The sequence below is a fragment of the Manis javanica genome, chromosome 6, assembly GCF_040802235.1.
Source record: "Manis javanica isolate MJ-LG chromosome 6, MJ_LKY, whole genome shotgun sequence".
Classification (NCBI taxonomy): domain Eukaryota; kingdom Metazoa; phylum Chordata; class Mammalia; order Pholidota; family Manidae; genus Manis; species Manis javanica.
In genome coordinates, this window is record NC_133161.1 from 75,970,943 (window position 1) to 75,990,969 (window position 20,027).

Here is a 20,027-nt window from a genome sequence, read left to right on the forward strand (position 1 = left end):
GTTCTTAGCCTTTTATGTTCCATGTACTCCTTTGGCAGTCTGATGAAGCTATAGACTTCCTTCTTAGAATAATGCTTTTAAATGCATAAGACAAAATATATAGGATTACAAAGGAAGACAATTATATTGATGTAGAGTTATCAAAATATTTTTTAATTGTGATATAGTGAATATGTACTTCTATTATTAACGTAGTAAATAATAAGAGCAAACTATGGCTCTAATAACTACTGTAATTCTCAAGGAAGGATGCGAGTAAAAGATATTTCAAGGTTTTTGTATAAAATGTAACAGGATATGAAAATGACCTGGGATTTATATTGGCAACAATGTCACAGTTACTGCTAATGCTACAGTGGTTTGTTACCTGCATAGATAATTAAAGGAAATGCTAAATTTCAGTGATAGGATAGTGAAGATAAATATATAAGTTTTCCCCATTCAAGCTCCTTGACCATGAACCTCTTGTCTAGTCCCTGCTCTAAAGGACCTTGATGTGCAAAAGCCTAAATGCCAGAACTAAGCCCTCTGATAAAGGCTACTCTGCTTTTGTTAAGTGTTCCCAACCAGCTTTCTTTAAATAATATCATTCCCTAGTACAGTTGCAATATAATTTTATGTAAAGTATTTTCTTCTGCCATTCTATGGGACTCCTGATACCCCAGCTCTTTGAAAGAGATTCTCTGGAAATTGTCCAGCATTAGAAGCAGAGTTTCCCTGATACCTACCCTCCATTTCATTTTCTATTTTTCTATTTCCTAACCCTCTTCAAAACCACCATGTTGCTGGTTATCTAACCTCTTCCTTTTTCTCTCTCACCGCTGCTTCCTGTACACAATAGTCCACACAGACCACACTAGCCCTCAGTCGGACCTCAGGATGTGGGTGTAATCAGTATCGCTCCATTAGCTGCTGTAAACAAGCCGCCTAAGTGAAGGTAATTACAGCATGTCCACCACTGTCACCAGAGCCTTGGGTCACACTGGGGCCAACGTAGCCTCCACGCACAGGCCTGGAGCCCAGCCACACAGGACTAACCACTGTCCTGGATATGGCATGCTGGCTGCCTCCCAGGCGTTTGGCTCTGCTAAATGAATGCAGTGCTCAACCCTGAGGAAAGTTCACTGACCAGCTGGGTGCTTTAGGTAATTAAAAAGACAAACTTCTTGGTGGCAGCATACATTTTTAAGAACGAATAAATTTTGAACATCTCACTTGGTTAAACTAAAAAAATATGATGCTGTTTCTTTTTGTGTTAGAAACAGAAACACCCTATTTTATATGATATTTTCCCCCAAGTCTCATTGTGTACCCATTGGATTTTTTTCTGATTTTAGGCAGCCAAAATGTAATTGTATACACTCTCTGTGTCTAGGATGGAAAGCTAGATTTAATTTAAGTTGATGTGAAAAACATTGTAATTTAACTGTACCATTCTGGAAACTTGTACCTTTGTATCAAAATCCTAGGAACCAGTAATATGAATTTTAATTACTCTTCAAAAATATGATAATAATAGAATGAACAATATTCAGGAAGAGGTTAAATTCTAAAACAATGGTAGTAATAGGAATTATCAGGTTTTGCCAACTAGGTGCCAGCACTGTACTAACTCCTTTCTATAATTATCTGTCCACCTCACAATTATCTTGCAAGGTAGGCTTTATACCTCCATTTTTCATCTGCAACTTTATACCTTCAGTTTCAGATAAAACAATCTAGAAAAAGTTGAGTAAGAACCTGCATCCCATAAATAGTGGCCATTTTATAACCTTGTATTCTGGTCTGACAATTGAACATCAGCCTGATCAGAAAACAAAAACAAAGGCCTAAGTTAAAAACAAAAATATATAAAATTCCTGTCAATCACCAGAGGCAACATAGGAGGGATTTTCTGTTCTCTAGAGAAGAGAGACTGAGCTGTGTTAAGAATCTGACTATTTTAAGAGTCCTGAATCGAATTTACGTTTGGTTCCATTCTGGGTTGGCTTAGGTTTCTCTCATGGATTTCTCTCCTACCTTCACCTTGATTTACGGTGATGGTGAAGCTCTTCCATATCCTGGGGTGAGAGTTCTGAAACAGCTATGGGAACAGAGGGGAGAAGGAAGACAGGGCCAGGCCGGGAAAGACAAGGCTAGGTTAGGTTCTAGTCCTGGTTGATCTTAAATTGGGGGGTTAGTTCCCAGGAAGCTGAGTCTCACCAGGGGTTTCTTACTTAAATGGTTTTGTTCCCTAAACCTCTAACTACACAGGGGGTGAATATAGCCCAGAGTAGGGGTTGTTTTCTTATTATGTTTTTCCCTCATTTTCTGGTAGGTATCAGAAACATCTAGAAAAAGCCAAAAAGATTGGAATTAAAAAGGCTATTTCAGCCAACATTTCCATGGGCATTGCCTTCCTCTTAATATATGCATCATATGCGCTGGCCTTCTGGTATGGATCCACTCTAGTTATTTCAAAAGAATACACTATTGGAAATGCAATGACAGTGAGTAGTTTTTTTAGTATTTATTAAGAATCTAAAAATACTATTTATCAATCTACCTTTTCTTTTCTTCCATGTGGCTCCTTGTCAAAGGTTAGCAATGATTATAGGCTTCTTTCTTTAATGAGTCTTTGCTTGGTGCTCTGGGCAGAGCTGGCCTTCTGGAAAACAAGGTGTAATTACAAGTAGAGGCATGAAAATAGCATTTGATTAGACCAGTTGAGAAATATACATAATATCTGAAAGGAAGAAAAAAGTGAATGAATTTATGAATGAACAAATATGGGTTGGAACCATCCTCATTCTGTTTTTCAGTTTTGATATATAAAAAGGTGAACATTGTATTATCAGTCACAGTGTGAGAGAATGTTAAGTTTACATATTATAACACCAGCTATTCCAAAATACAAGATGAAAAGTTATTTACATTTGTTTTGTTTTTCCCTTCATTTTGTGATTCTAAAAATTATATATATACTAATTATACAAAAGATTAGAATAAAAAATTTAAATATTAGAAATTATTTAGAATTACTTACAATTTAATAATCCAAGTACACTTAAAAACTTTCACTGTAGATCTTCCAGATCATTTTCTATGTATTTGCATGTCTTTTTTCTTTCAAAACTGGAATTTTATTGTGCATACCATTTTGTAACTTTTTCTATAAATAGCAGTATTCTGTGACAGTAACAATCAGAACATTCAAATAGCATCTTTTATAACCTGCACTTCCATATCTTTCTAAACAGAGGATACAGAACACAGTTTGGCCCTTTGATGATGACTCATGTCCATTATGAAAATTAATCCTTTCAAATATTTCCTAGAGTGGCATCTTCAAATCCCATTGAGATCTTGAGGCCTGTTTGGATGGACAACCTTTTGTAATTGTGGAGCCTATTTTTTCTTGTTTTGGTTTCCTCTCTGGGGGCCAGTCTCTCTGGAAGCCTTCCACCTTGTTCATGTCCTCATTTGATGAATTTTATGAAGAGGGGGGATGGAATCCTGACTTGCCGTTCACCTTTTGTGACAAGTGTGTCCTCTGCAGGGCTGGAGAGGCATAGCCAGGTGGCAGGGAGCCCAGCAAAGCCCTCTGGGTAAAGGGCATGACCTCCAGTGCATTGGCTTTATAACGTCTACTTTGGTATAGAGACATTTTCTCTTTCTTACTGGCCCTTCTGTGTATTGCAGGTAGTGAATAGATATCTAGGGGGTATTTGAGTTCTGGGTATGTGAAGTGTTATTGTTATTGTCCTCTGAGGAAAGTCCAATTACATGTACAAGTTTCACCATGCCCAGAGGTAAAGGAGTAATTTCTCTTCATTTACATTTTCCTTAGTTAAATTATGCTAATAATCTGGATTCCCAAATCTATATTATTGGTTTTTCTATGTCTATTTATTTTCTCAGTGAAAAATATGTGAAGGGAAATGTGTTTTGTGTGCTATTGTACACAATAATTGTGTGGAGGAGTGAGTAATCAGTGCACCTAGGTGTGATATAGTGTTTTATAATGTGTGAATAGTTAATTTCTATGTTAAAAATCTTACTAAAATATATATTCAAAATGGTCCATTTTAAGGAAAATTCCATTGGAGCCAAAATCAACCATGTTTCATTTTCAGCATTCTGTGTAATTCAATGCAGAGTTAGAAAAAATCTTATGGGACTGAATTATAATATTGGTGGAAATGTTTCCCTCTGGTGGCATTAGCTTCAGAGTCAAAGAAAGAGGTTTGAAAATCTTTCTGACTCTCTGAGTTCAGGAGAAGAGCAACAGATAGTTTGGCAAACTAAACTAAAAAATTATATTTTATATATTTGAGGCTTAAGAAATCCATTCATGCACTGAAGCACTATATTAACCTTGTAAAGTTTGCTCTTTCGCTACAAGGAATTTTAAAAGGATAAATGTAAACTCAATCCTTTGTGTAGTGTGTGTATCAAATGCGTATTTGAGAGAAAAATGGATACCAACGTGGGGCTTATAACTTTTCCTCGTGTTCTTCTGCTCAGGTCTTTTTTTCAATCCTGATTGGAGCTTTCAGTGTTGGACAGGCTGCTCCATGTATTGATGCTTTTGCCAATGCAAGAGGAGCAGCGTATGTGATCTTTGACATTATTGATAACGTGAGTTATTTATCACTTGAATGTAGAAAATCCTTTGAGGCTTGGATAGTTAAATGTGGCCTTAGGTTAAATATCATGTGAAAGTCAGTTATGGAGATCAACAACCTCTTCTTAGTAATGAATGAAACAAAATGCCTCATTAATATTTCTAAAAGCTGATCTTTAAACCTTGTAACACTGATCTCCTTCTGGAAAAGTAAATGCACTAGTGTCTTGTTACTAGAGTTCAGAGCAAAGAAATTTGTCTATTTGATTTTCCTCCTTTTCTGTTTTCATTCTCTACCAGACTGAGAATATTATGGTTTGTATACAGGATGAGTGGGTAGAAATATTTTGGTGGGACCAAAATCAACATGTTTTCCCATGGGCTGCCCCGTTCAAAAAAGAATGATCATCACATGTTCAACATGCTTTTGCATAAACTATACTGAGTAAGTTGCACTAACTGCAGTGAAATGAAAACAATAGTTTTGACATATTAAAGTATATCCCTGCATTTACACACCTAAAATGCAAAGTAGGTCATTGAAAGTTGATTGTTTAATCTAAGCAATTTCTCCTGTTTCATTGATCTAAATCATGGGAATATTGCTCAGCTTCTGAGCATTTTGGAAGTTTACTTGTTCCTAAATAACTTGGCTCCAATCAGTTGTTCAGTTGGTCTTTTCAACCCAATTCATTGCATTTACTCTTTAGGAATAAGCTAATTTTCATTAAATGCTGAAATACCTGGTGATATCAATTGTAGTTTGTTTTTGTTATCATAGTTGTATAATCATACAGATCCACCCACATAGAAAATGTATGAGGATATGCAATAAACTTAAAGTGAAATACTGTGTGCAATGAAATGAATGTTATGGATGTTTCAGGAAAAGCCTGATTTCTGAGAAGGAATATTTCCCAAGCAACACACATGCACACAGTCTTCACCTTGGGCTCTGTCTCATGTGAGGGAGATTGGGCCATTCCAGGTCCTACTTTTGGAATTCGCTGAATCCTACTCCTTTAAAATGCAATTGTTTGTCCTATGGTGGAATAGTCATTGAATTTTGTTTTATTTAGAATCCTAAAATTGACAGTTTTTCAGAAAGAGGACACAAACCACACAACATCAAAGGGAATTTGGAGTTCAATGATGTTCATTTTTCTTACCCAGCTCGAGCTAATGTCAAGGTATTGTAAAGAATATGTATAGGAATTCCCAACTCAGATTGTTTGTTTAATCATCTTAAATAATTTGAAGTCTCTATTTTTTTATATTTATGTACTTTTCCCATTTGGGTTATATTCCCTTAATACTTTTTTCAAGTTTAAAATGGAATCAAATTCCTCCATTACTATCATTTTGTTAAGATATGTGTTCTTTCTCTCTCTTTTCCCTTAAGATCCTGAAGGGCCTCAGCCTGAAGGTTCAGAGTGGGCAGACGGTGGCCCTAGTTGGGAGCAGCGGCTGTGGGAAAAGCACAACCATCCAGCTAATGCAGAGGCTCTATGACCCTGATGAGGGTATGGTAAGTGGGAAGAACCAAGTTCTTCAGAGTGGGAAGCTACCAATTAACCCTTTGAAACTGTTTTTTTAGTAACAAATTTGCCTGTGAATCCAGTTTTCATAAAGGACTTCTGGAATTGCAGTGCATCTGGATAATGCATTCAACCCCCGCGGCTGGTTTAACAAAAGGATTCAAAGATGATGAAAGCCAAAGTAGCTAGACAACACTCTCTTCTGTTCCAACTAAGCTTTTCATGACCACTAAATCACTGGGAAACAGTCATCCAAACCACCGAGGGGATTATTTTCAATGAGCTATTGGGTTTGGTCAAAAATATTCTCTATAGCAGTTGTGGACAACCTGATGATCAAGGTCACAAGAAATATTAGGGTAATAATTAAACTAATCCAACAGTTGGGTCTTCAAAAATAATCTTTGAATCTTTTTATTTATTTTAAATTTTTTATGTTTTAATTGAACTATCATTGATATACAATGTTATATTGGTTTCAGATGTACAACGTAGGGTTTCAAAAATTATATAGATTACTAAATGCTCATCACAGTGTGGCTGCCATCTGTCAACATACAAAGATATTACAATATTATTGACTTTATTTCCTATGCTATATTTTCATCCCCATGAGTAATTTATTTTATAATTAGATGTTTGTGCCTCTTAATCCTATTCACCTATTTTGCCCATCCGCCCACCTGCCTCCCCTATGGTAGCCATCAGTCAGTTCTCTGCTTATGAGCTTATTTCTGTTTTGTTTGTTCATTCATTTGGTTTATTTTTTAGAGTTAACATATAAGTGAAATCATATGGTATTTGTCTTATTTCACTTGGCATAATACCTTCTAGGTCCACCCATGTGGTTGCAAATGGCAAGATTTCATTCTTTTTTATGGCTGAGTAATATTCCATTGTGTATATGTCCCCTCACATCTTTATATGTTCATCTGTCAATGGACACTTTGATTGCTTCAATATCTTGGCTATGTAAATAATGCTGCGATAAACATAGGAGTGCATATCTTTTTGAATTAGTGATTTTGCTTTGAGCATATTCCCAGAAGTGGAACTGCTGTATCATATGGTAATTCTATTTTCATTTTTTTGAGAAACCTCCATTCTGCTTTCCATAGTGGCTGCACCAATTCGCAACCCCACCAGCAGTGAGCAAGGGTCCGGTTTTCTCCATGTCCTCTCCAGCACACATGTCTTGTCTTGTTGATGGCAGCCCTCTGATGGTGTGAGGTGTGGTTTCATTGTGGTTCTTAGCTGCATTTCCCTGATGATTAGTGATCATGTGAAAGACAACTGAGTTTTCTTAAGTGTTGGAATATCTGAAGGGAAATTGATGTAGCCTCTTAAACTTCTGGAGACATGGGAGACAGTAATACCTAGGGTGTATTTTTTGCCTTTACAAAATTTTGTTATAAATTCAAACTTACAGGAAAGTTTTGAGCAATGAGCTCACATATACCCTTTACCCAGATTTACCAATTGATTATATCTTGAACCACTTGATTTATTGTTTTCACTTTCTCTTTCTGCATGCATGTGTATATAACACACACACACACACATTTTTCCCTGAATCTTTGAGAGTAAGTTCAGGACATGATGCCCCTTGAACTCTACATACATGAGTATGTATTTTCTAATAAGAAGGACAATCTCTTATATAACCACAAAACATTTATCAAAATTAGTAAATTTAACATTAATACTAATTCACATTTATATTCAAATTTCCTTAGTTATATGAATTTTAGGGCATTGAGTTTACCTGAAATTAAAATATACTTCAGAAATTAAAAAACTGAAAATTAGAAGTTATAAAGAAAAACAAAAGACATAAGGCATTGAGATAAAACAGATTGCAGAAATGAATACAAAGTTTTCTAGGATACGTGCATTATTAATTTATCTAATTTAATGAAATTAATAAACATTCTTGGAAAAATCTAATATTACTACGGAGGAACATAGGCCCATCCTCATTTACTAAAGCAAACTCTAGGTTGGTTCTAGTGTAGACATTTTTCTTTATTTAAAAAAAAACTTAGTAAAATACTAACAATTGAGGAAAAGCATTTGAAAATACCTTATTCTATATATTATTATATACATAATTTTTTACAAAATACACATGCAAGCAGGGGAAAAGTCTTCAGAAATTCTATAACTCAGAGATATTCACTGTTCATATGTTTAAAAAAATTTTTTTTAAGGTATTATTGATATGCCCTCTAATGAAGGTTTCACATGAAAAAGCAATGTGGTTACTACTACCATTTACCCATATTATCAAGTCCCCCCCAATACCCAATAGCAGTCACTGTCCCTCAGTGTAGTAAGATGCTGCAGAGTCAGTACTTCTCTTCTCTGTGCTACACTGTCTTCCCCATGATCTCCCCCATACCATGTGTACCAATCATAATACCCCTTAATTCCCTTCTCTCTCCCTCCCCACCCACCCTCCCCCACCTCTCCCCTTTGGTAACTGCTAGACCCATTTTGGAGTCTGTGAGTGTGTTGCTGTTTTGGTCCTTCAGTTTTGCTTTGCTGTTATACTCCACAAATGAGGGAAATCATTTGGTACTTGTCTTTCTCCACCTAGCTTATTTCACTGAGCATAATACCATCTAGCTCCATCCATGCCATTGCAAATGGTAGGATTTATTTCCTTCTCATGGATGATAAGTATTGTGTATATGTACCACATCTTCTTTATCCATTCATCTACTGATGGATACTTAGGTTGCTTCCATATTTTGGCTATTGTAAATAGTGCTGCAATAAACATAGGGGTACATGTCTTTTTAAATCAGGGATCTTGCTTTCTTTGGGTAAATTCCCAGGAGTGGAATTCCCATGTCAAATGGTATTTCTATTTTTAGTTTTTTGAGGAACCTCCATATTGCTTTCCACAATGGATGAACTAACTTACATTCCCACCAGCAGTGTAGGGGGGTTCCCCTTTCTCTGCATCCTTACCAGCATTTGTTGTTCTTAGTCTTTTTGACACTGGCCATCCTAACTGGTGTGAGGTGATATCTCATTGTGGTTTTTATTTGCATTTTCCTCATAATTAGTGATGTGGAGCATCTTTTCATGTGCCTGTTGGCCATCTGAATTTCTTCTTTACAGTAATGTCTGTTCATATCCTCCACCCATTTTTTAATCAGGTTATTTGCTTTTTGGTTGTTGAGGCATCTAAGTTCTTTATATATTTTGGAGGTTAACCCCTTGTCAGATATGTCATTTACAAATATATTCTCCCACACTGTAGGATGCCTTTTTTTGTTGCTGATGGTGTCCTTTGCTGTGCAGAAGCTTTTTAGTTTGATGTAATCCCATTTGTTCATTTTTGCTTTTGTTTCCCTTGCTCAAGGAGATGCATTCAGGAAAAAGTTGATCATGTTTATATTCAGGAGATTTTTTTCCTATGTTGTCTTCTAAGAGTTTTATGGTTTCATGACTTATATTCATGTCTGAGATCCATTTCAACTTCACTTTTGTGTATGGGGTTAGACAATAATCCAGTTTCATTCTCTTGCATTTTGCTGTCCAGTTTTGCCAACACCAGTTGTTGAAGAATCCATGGCTCTTTTATCATGTATTAATTGACCATATATGGTTGGGTTTATATCTGGGCTCTCTAGTCGGTTCCATTGGTCTATGGGTCTGTTCTTGTGCCAATACCAAATTGTCTTGATTACTATGGCTTTGTAGTAGAGCTTGAAGTCAGGGAGTGTAATTTCCCCCCACTTTATTCTTCCTTCTCAGGATTTGTTTGGCTATACAGGGTCTTTTGTGCTTCCATATGAATTTTAGAACTATTTGCTCTAGTTCGTTGAAGAGTGTTGTTAGTATTTGATAGGGACTGCATTGAATCTGTAGATTGCTTTAGGCAGGATGGCCATTTTAACAATATTAATTCTTCTTATCCATGTGCATGGATGTGTTTCCATTTATTGGTGTCTACTTTAATTTCTCTCATGAGTGTCTTGTAGTTTTCAGAGTATAGGCCTTTCACTTCCTTGGTTAGGTTTATTCCTAGTTATTTTATTCTTTTTGATGCAATTGTGAATGAAATTGTTTTCCTGATTTCTCTCTCTGCTAGTTCATTAGTGTATAGAAATGCCACAGATCTCTGTGTATTAATTTTGTATCCTGCAAGTTTGCTGAATTCAGATATTAGATCTAATAGTTTTGGAGTGGATTCTCTAGGGTTTTTTATGTACAATATCATGTCATCTGCAAACAGTGGCAGTTTGACTTCTTCCTTACCAATCTGGAGGCCTTTTTTTCTTTGTTTTGTCTGATTGCTGTGGTGAGGACCTCCAGAACTATGTTAAATAAAAGTGGAGAGCGTGGGCATCCTTGTCTTGTTCCCGATCTTAAAGGAAAGGCTTTCAGCTTCTTGATGTTAAGTATAATGTTGGCTATGGGTTTGTCATGTGTGACCTTTATTATGTTGAGGTACTTTCCCTCTATACCCATTTTGTTGAGAGTTTTTACCACGAATGGATGTTGAATTTTGTTGAGTGCGTTTTCAGTGTCTATGGAGATGATCTTGTGGTTATTGTCCTTCTTTTTGTTGATGTGGGGGGTGATGTTGATGAATTTTTTAATGTTGTACCATCCTTGCATCCCTGGCATAAACCCTACTTGATCATGATGGATGATCTTTTTGATGTATTTTTGAATTCATTTTGCTAATATTTTGTTGAGTATTTTTGCATCCTTGTTCATTAGGGATATTGGTCTGTAATTTTCTTTTTTTGTGGTGTCATTGCCTGGTTTTGGTATTAGAGTGATGCTGGCCTCATAGAATGAGTTTGGAAGTATTCCTTATTCTTCTACATTTTGGAAAACTTTAAGGAGGATGGGTATTAGGTCTTCACTAAATGTTTGATAAAATTCAGCATTGAAGCCATCTGGCCTATAGCTTTGTTCTTAGGTAGTTTTTTAATTACCAATTCAATTTCATTGCTGGAAATTGGTCAGTTCAGATTTTCTGTTTCTTTCTGGGTCAGACTTGGAAGGTTTTGTTTTTCCAGAAAGTTGTCCATTTCTTCTAGGTTATCCAGTTTGTTAGCATATAATTTTTCATAGTATTCTCTAATAATTCTTTGTATTTCTATTGTGTCCATATTGATTTTTCCTTTCTCATTTCTGGTTCTGTTTATGTGTGTAGACTCTCTTTTTCTCTTTATAAGTCTGGCTAGTAGTTTATCCATTTTTGTTTACTTTCTCAGAGAACCAGCTCCTGCTTTCATTGATTCTTTCTATTGTTTTATTCTTCTCAATTTTATTTATTTCTGCTCTAAAGTTTATTATGTCCTTCCTTCTACTGACTTTGGGCCTCATATGTTCTCCTTTTTCTAGTTTCATTTATTGTGATTTTTAGACTGTTCATATGGGATTGTTCTTCTTTCCTGAGGTAGGCCTGTATTGCAATATACTTTCCTCTTAGCACAGCCTTGGCTGCATCCACAGATTTTGTGGTGTTAAATTATTGTTGTCATTTGTCTCCATATATTGCTTGATCTCTGTTTTTATTTGGTCATTGACCCATTGGTTATTTAGGAGCATGTTGTGAAGCCTTCATGTGTTTGTGGGCTTTTTCATTTTTTTGTGTAATTTATTTCTAGTTTCATACCTTTGTGGTGGTCTGAGAACCTGGTTAGTACAATTTCAGTGTTTCTGATTTACTGTGGTTCTTTTTGTGGCCTAGTATATGATCTATTCTCAAAAATCTTCTGTGTGCACTTGAGAAGAATGTGTATTCCACTGCTTTTGGGTGTAGAGTTCTATAGATGTCTGTTTGGTCCATCTGTTCTAATGTGTTGTTCAATGTCTGTCTCCTTACTTATTTTCTGTTTGGTTGATCTGTCCTTTGGAGTGAGCGGAGTGTTGAAATATGTTAGAATGAATGCATTGTATTATATTTCCCCTTTTAATTCTGTTAGTATTTGTTTCACATATGTAGGTGCTCCTGTGTTGGGTGCATAGATATTTATAATGATTATATCCTCTTGTTGGACTGACCCCTTTATCATTATGTAATGTCCTTCTTTGTCTCTTGTGACTTTCTTTGTTTTGAAGTCTATTTTGTCTGATACAAGTAGTGCAACTCCTGCTTTTACTTCCTATTAGTTACATGAAATGTCTTTTTCTATCCTTTAACTTTTATTCTGTGTATGTCTTTGGGGTTGAAGTGAGTCTCTTGTAGGCAGCTTATAGATGGTTTTATTTTGTTATCCATTCAGTGACTCATTGTCTTTTGATTGGTGCATTCAGACTATTTACATTTAGGGTGGTTATTGATTGGTATGTACTTAATGCCATTGCAGGCTTTAGATTCTTGGTTACCAAAGGTTCAAGGGTAACTTCCTTACTATCTAAGAGTCTAACTTAACTCACTTGGCATGTTATTATAAACACAATCTAAAGGTTGTCTTTTTTTTTTCTCCTTCTTTTTCTTCCTCCTCCATTCTTTATATATTAGGTATCATATTCTGTACTCCTTGTCTATCCCTTGACTGACTTTGGGTGCATTTGATTTAATTTTGGATTTGCTTAATAATTAACTGTTCTACTTTTTTTTACTGTGGTTTTATTACCTCTGGCAAATAAAACAGCTACTTAGCCTTAGGAACACTTCTATCTATAGCAGTCCCTCCCAAATACACTGTAGAGACAGTTTGTGGGAGATAAATTCTCTCATCTTTTGCTTATCTGGAAATTGTTTAATCCCTCCTTCAAATTTAAATGATAGTCTTGCTGGATAGAATATTCTTGATTTGAAGCCCTTTTACATCATTGCATTAAGTATATTATGCCACTCCCTTCTGGCCTGTAAGGTTTCCACTGAGAAGTCTGATGATAGCCTGATGTGTTTTCCTTTGAATGTGATCTTTTTTCTCTCTCTGGCTGCTTTTAATGGTCTGCCCTTATCCTTTATCTTTACCATTTTAATTATTGTATGTCTTGCTGTTGTCTTCACTGGGTCCCTTGTGTTGGGAGATCTGTGCACCTCTATGGCCTGTGAGACTATCTCCTTCTCCAGATTGGGGAAGTTTTCAGCAATTACCTCCTCCAAGACACTTTCTATCCCCTTTTTTCTCTCTTCTTTCTCTGATACCCCTATAATATGAATATTGTTCCATTTGAATTGGTCACACAGTTCTCAATATTCTTTCATTCCTAGAGATCCTATTTTCTCTCTGTGCCTCAGCTTCTTTGTATTCTTCTCTAATTTCTTTATAATTTATCATCTCCTCCACCATATCTAATCTGCTTTTAAAACCTTCCATTGTATTCTGTAATGATTGGATTTCTGACTGGAATTCCTCCCTGAGTTCTTGAATATTTTTCTGTACCTCCATGAGCATGTTTATGATTTTTATTTTGAAATCTCTTTCAGGAAGATTGACAAGGTATGTTTCACTTGATCCTTTCTCAGGTGTTTGAAGGATTTTTGTTTGAACCAGGTTCTTTAACATTTCATGGTTGCATGTGGCACCCTAGTGCCCAGAAGCTCTACTTTCTGGAGCTGCTTGGCCCCTGGAGTAATGTCAGGGGTCGCAGGGGATTGGTGCTGGTACCTGGGGGATGAAGGAGCTGTTTCCTGCTTCCCAGCTCTATGCCTGTCTCCACTGCCAGAACCAGTAGGTCGAACACACAGGTGTAAGCCTTTATGCTTTGCATTTGTAGCTGCTGTAGGTGGGGCTTCCCTTTGGCTGGCCTGATGCCAGGGCAGGGTTTGCTGGTTTGTGAGCCAGGTACGGGCTGGCTAGAAGGAAGGTGCAGCAGGTTGCATATCATGGTGGGGGGCCTTTGAACTGCATAGCCAGCCAAGGGGATGGAGCGCCAGAAGATCCAGAAAGTTCCCAACCTGCTAGGCAGAGTGCGCCCAGAGAATTTTGTCTACCTGACCTTTCTCCTGAGCATTAAGCTCTGTGCAATCCTTGCCCCTTTAGCAGCCCTGTTGCTGTTAGGAAGTCTCTCAGACTGCCCACCTTTCTTTTGTCCCGGAGCAGCCAGTTTTGGGTCCCTGTTTTCCACAAGCAGCTGGAATTCCAATCTCTCCAGGTATTCTGCCTGCCTTAGCTTTCCAACCTCACTAATCAAGAGAGCACCATGCAATGTAGGTTCATGCTCCCAGAGCGGATCTCCAGGGCTAGGTGTTCAGCTGTTCCAGGCCTCTACTCCCACTCCTTCCCCGCTCCATTTCTCTTCCTCCCGCTGGTGAGCTAGGGTGGGGAAAGGGCTTGGATCCCACTGGATCACAGCTTTGGTATGTTACCCTGTTCCGTGAAGTCTGCTCTTTTCTCCAGGTGTATGCAGTCTGGTGCAGCCTTCTTTCCTGTTGCTCTTTCAGGATTAGTTGTATTAATTATATTTTCATATTATATGTGGTTTTAGGAGGAAGCCTCTGTTTCATCTCTCATGCTGCCATCTTTAATCCAATCTCACTGTTCATATTTAACAGTTTTGGTGCTACTGAAATAATAGGAGAAATACCCAATGATATAGTAGATTAATTCAATTTTCCTTAAACTTTTCTCCAGCAAAACTCAGTAGAACTATCAAATGGAAAGCAATGAATTGGAACAAATTATTTATGATATATATGAGAAAACTATTATATTTAATGTTTGAAAAATTAATGTGAATCTATAATAGGAAATGAACATGTAAATCTTTCCAGATTAAATATAGATTGATTAAAAATTTCAAGGAATGTTCAATCTCACTTATAAATATATACAAATTAAAGCAGATACAAGCTAGCAACTCTATTAGTTAAAAATCTGATAAAACCCAGAGCTAGTAAATTACAATGCAGCAGATATATTTACTTATTCCTGTTGACATTGTAAATTACTAAAATCTTTTTAGATGGTTGTTTATTCAACCTTTATTCAGCAAGTAATAAATGTGCAATATACACTTGCCATTATAGAGGTAAGCAATCATTATCAGAAAAGAAAAAATAAATCATACCGTTCAGCCTGGCAGTTCTCTACTTTTACAGTGATTGTCTTTCAATGTTCCTTGAAAGAAACCAAATGTCCAGTAAGTGGAAAATGCTAACATAAATTATAGTACGTTACATATAGTGAAAATCATAATGCCATCAAAATAATATGTAGACTAGGTAGGTAAGTGGGCATTTTCTTCAACTGTAACAATAGTAAACAAAAATAGTAGTGTGCCAAGACTGTATAACCCAATATTGCTACGGAGAACAACCCATCCATGAAAAAATGTAAGGTAATAAATATGAAAAGAGAGCATATATTTTTAATTATTATTCTTGCACACTGTTATTTCCAATTCTCATTTCTAACCAGTAAAATAAGTTTAATTTCACTAAGCCTTTGTAAAAAAAGGTTTTGATGCTTTAGATTTCAGGTGGTTTAAAATATTTCATGGAACAGTTTTTTTTCTTTCAGATTAACATTGATGGGCAGGATATTAGAACCTTTAATGTCCGGTATCTGAGGGAAATCATTGGAGTGGTGAGCCAGGAGCCAGTGCTATTTTCTACCACAATTGGTGAAAATATTCGTTATGGACGTAGTAATGTAACCATGGATGAGATGAAGAAAGCTGTCAAAGAAGCCAATGCCTATGAGTTTATCATGAAATTACCTCAGGTAAAAGCTCTATCAGTGTAGTTGTCCTCAAAATTAGAATTTCATATCATGCCATGGAGTTCTTTTTTCAAAGGTTAAGCTAATAATGTTTGAAATGAAGCATTGTCCAACTTTTCCAGGTAAGTCTCTTGAATGATTCAGTGGGAGGTTTAAGGAGTATAGCCTGGTGCATGAATCATAAAATTTTATACACGGTATGTGTTGGCAGTTTTTTTAGAATTCAGTACTCACATATTTCATCATTTATGACCTATGGCAATAGTCAAAATGAAGCTCCATGTTGTCTTCATGAATTTCTAGACTCCATAGGTTTTCTTATTTAAAATACCTCAAGACCTCCTCCACATTTTCTGTTGTAGAAATTTGACACCCTGGTGGGAGAGAGGGGGGCCCAGCTGAGTGGGGGACAGAAACAAAGAATCGCCATCGCTCGGGCCCTGGTTCGCAACCCCAAGATCCTCCTGCTGGATGAGGCCACATCAGCCTTGGACACTGAAAGTGAGGCTGAGGTACAAGCAGCTCTGGATAAGGTCAGTAGGCCCTAAACACCTGCAAGACCACCAAGAAGCTTCACTGAAAATTCCTGCTACTGCTTTTCAAGTCTACAATGAAAAAACATAAACATAACAGCAAATGGAGCTTTCTCATGGGGCTTCACTGATTCCTCCTTTCTCAGGTTGGATTGCAGAGAGAGGTGGCTGGCCCGTCACCTGGCATGCTGTGAGATGCAATGAGCCCAAATCCAAGGCTATGCAATGAGCCACCTGGCTTTATTTATTTCTTGCACATAGGCTATTGTTTTGATCAAAAGGGGCTGTGTTAAAAGGTACAAAGAAAAATCTGCTTACTTAGATACTGGTCCCCTGTATCTAAGCAGTTCAAAATAGTTGCCTTTTGGGCAGTAAGTAACATCGTCTTTATCTGTTCATGAAGGTAACTGGATGCTCTTCTGGAAATAAAAATTCAACTTGTGTGTTTATCTAAAAATAAACATATAATAAGCAATATGTTTTAAATGCTGAGCTCATGTGCCTTGCTCAGATGTTTCTAAATCTCTTACTATCATCTTGCTAAGCTGAAGCTTCACAGGAGGAACCTTATCTTAGGACACCGTCAGGATGAGTGCTAATGTTATCTGTGCAAACAACACAATATAAAAACCAGAATCAGATGACACCATATAAGTGAGTTTCAAACACATAAATATCATAAATATATTTGATTTGATAAACTTTAGTAATAAAATGTGCAAGCTACTTAACAGATTCTATCTAAACTACCTCTCAGTTTTAGAGATGAGCTGTATGAAACTTATTTTCTCAGGAAAATTTATCCCTGAATCCTGAGTAAATACAACTGGCTTATGTGCTATAAACTATAGTTAATTAATGGTTCCTTCATCAGACTAATAACTTAATGATTCATAAGATGATGATAATTGTTCCTCACAAATTCTTACACTGGATTATATTGCTTTCATGTACATTGTCTCAATATTAAGGAACCAAAAATACTACACAGGAAACTGTTATCTGGTTAGTTAATTAGAAGTGACTTGAAGTAAGAAAGATATCATTTAGAAAACACACACATAAATTAATTTTAATTTGAAACATATAAGTGGGCATTTATATGACTTTTTACTTTTTTTAGTAAAATAGACTTTTTACTTTTTAGTAAAATCAAGTAAGATAAGAAAGATTCATGGGGGGAAAAAGTCCCATTTAGCCCTAAGGCCCCCACCCAATGTTTTCTAGGGTACAGAAATTAAATATATTAGCCTATGCCATGCTAAAAGAACAGAATTATTAGAAATATTGTTGTTTTTTGTGATATTGATCTCAGAGAAACTATAGTCTTGGAAGTTTTAATTCATATTCAGACAAGTTACTTCGCTCAATTTTAGCAATTAGTGTTCTTTAGGATTTTGGCCCACTCATGAGTTGATAATGTTTTATGTATTGACTTTAAAAATAACTGATGAATTACTCATAATTTTCTTAAATCCTCAAGAAAAGTCATTAGTAGCTTGGAATAAGGTTAAGAGCACAGGCTTTGGTGCTAGACAGGCTGAGGTTGGAATCCTGGCTCTATCCCTTTCCAGCTGTGTGACCTTGGGCAAATGAATGAACCTCCCTAAGCCTGAGATACACAGGCATAATTGGGGAGTGGGGGATAAATAATGTCATAAGATGATTGAAAAAATTAAATGAGACACTGCCTGGAAGGTTATTAGCACATACATTGTACATAGGAAACACTTGAGTATGTTATCTGCTGCTATTTTTATGGTGACTACTAATGATAGTCATGACTGTTAATTTTATTGATTGCTGAATTAGTTACCTTTTGCTGCATAACAATTTATCCCAAATTCAGACTTAAAACAATAATTATGTGGAGTAGATGGGTAAATTTTATGCTATTTTCCCCTGAGCATTTAATGAAAATACTGGAGGGATGACTTTGCAAAAATGGGTGAGATGGCCTCACTCATGCTCTGGCTGTTGGCTGATCATCTCATGAGCTCTTCATACTTACAGTTGCACAACAGGCTTAACTGGCTTCCGTACACAGAAGTTTCAGGCCATTGTACCCCAAGGCTGGAGCTCTAAGACCTGTAGGGACATAGACTCCGGAATTCACACAATGTCACTTTTACCACAAAGCTAACCCAGATTGAAGGAGTGAGGAAATAGAACGTGCATTTTCATGGATGAGCTGTAAAAATTCTGTGACCATATTTAATCTTCCACAGCACACCCTCTGCCACACCTATTTACATTTCTCCTATGTGAAAAATAAATTCATCTCTTCCTAAGACTCTCAATATTTTCATACAGTTATGACATCAGGCCCAAAGTCCAGTATCTAATGATCTACATGTGGTTCATATACAGATGAGGTTCTTCATGTTAAACTCATCTTGATCCAGAGACCTATGAGCTAAAGAGACAAATTCACTCCCACACATACATGCAACATGTAATGGTGATACAGGAATAGTATAAGCATAATAGATACTACTGTTCAAAAAAGAGAACAGGAAGTACATAGCAGCTACTGATCCATGGCAATTCTGAAATGCAGTCTGGTGCAGGTTGCCAGTTACCCTGTTGCTCCAGGGAAAAGAAATGATCCTTGATTAAGACCCAATTCTGCCCCGTGCTAGTAAATTCCCTAGTCCATTGATTTGGGGCTCCACCCACTGGCTATTGGATCCTCTCTCTGAGAGGTGCTTCCTTTTCAATAACAGATGGCCAGTACCTGCAGCTGAGTAGCTTTCTTAACAGGCATTCCCCCATAGAAACTGGGGACATTTTTTGGATGACCCTGGATGACATTTTGAATTTTCTCAATCTCCATTGTTTTTTTATTAAGATATCATTGATATACACTCCTATGAAGGTTTGACATTAAAAAGATTGTGGTTACTACATTCACCCATACTATCAAGTCCCCCCAAACCCCATTGCAGTCACTGTCCATCAGTGTAGTAAGATGCCACAGAGTCACTACTTGTCTTCTCTGCGTTAAACTGTTTTCCCTGTGACCCCACACACATACCGTGTGTACCAATCATAATATACCTAAACCCCTTCTCCCTCCCTCCCCATGTACCCTCCCCCACCTCTCCCATTTGGTAACCCCTAGTCCCTCCTAGGAGTCTGAGTCTGCTGCTGTTTTGTTTCAACACTTTTGCTTTGTTATTATACCCCGCAAATGAGGGAAATCATTTGGTACTTGTCTTTCTCTGCCTGGCTTATTCACTGAGCATAATACCTTCTAGCTCCATCCATGCTATTGCAAATGGTAGGATCTGTTTCCTTCTCATGGCAGATAAGTATTCCATTCTGTATATGTACCACATCTTTTTTATCTATTCGTCTACTGATGGACACTTAGGTTGCTTCCATATCTTGGCTATTGTAAATAGTACTGTGATAAACATAGGGGTGCGTATGTCTTTTTGAATTTGAGATCTTGCTTTCTTTGGATAAATTCCTAGGAGTGGAATTCCCATGTCAAATGGTATTTCTATTTTTAGTTTTTTGAGGAACCTCCGTATTGATTTCCACAATGGTTGAACTAATTTACATTTGCACCATCAGTGTAGGAAAGTTCCCCTTTCTCTGCATCCTCTCCAGCATTTCTTGTTCCTAGTCTTTTCGATGTTGGACATCCTGACTGGTGTGAGGTGATATCTCATTGTGGTTTTAATTGGCATTA

At 36.8% G+C, this 20,027-nt stretch overlaps 1 protein-coding gene across 6 annotated transcripts in view; it reads left to right on the forward strand.

Annotated features, from left to right (window-relative positions):
• Positions 1–20,027, forward strand: part of ABCB4 (ATP binding cassette subfamily B member 4) — a 68,563-nt gene that overhangs the window by 14,740 nt on the left and 33,796 nt on the right. For all 6 annotated transcript variants that reach the window (XM_036990737.2, XM_017679780.3, XM_017679949.3 and 3 more), the window contains 6 exons: positions 2,318–2,489; positions 4,507–4,620; positions 5,686–5,796; positions 6,009–6,134; positions 15,594–15,797; positions 16,157–16,327. In XM_036990737.2, the coding sequence (XP_036846632.1) occupies positions 2,318–2,489; positions 4,507–4,620; positions 5,686–5,796; positions 6,009–6,134; positions 15,594–15,797; positions 16,157–16,327 (898 nt within the window). The remainder of the gene's footprint in view (positions 1–2,317; positions 2,490–4,506; positions 4,621–5,685; positions 5,797–6,008; positions 6,135–15,593; positions 15,798–16,156; positions 16,328–20,027) is intronic.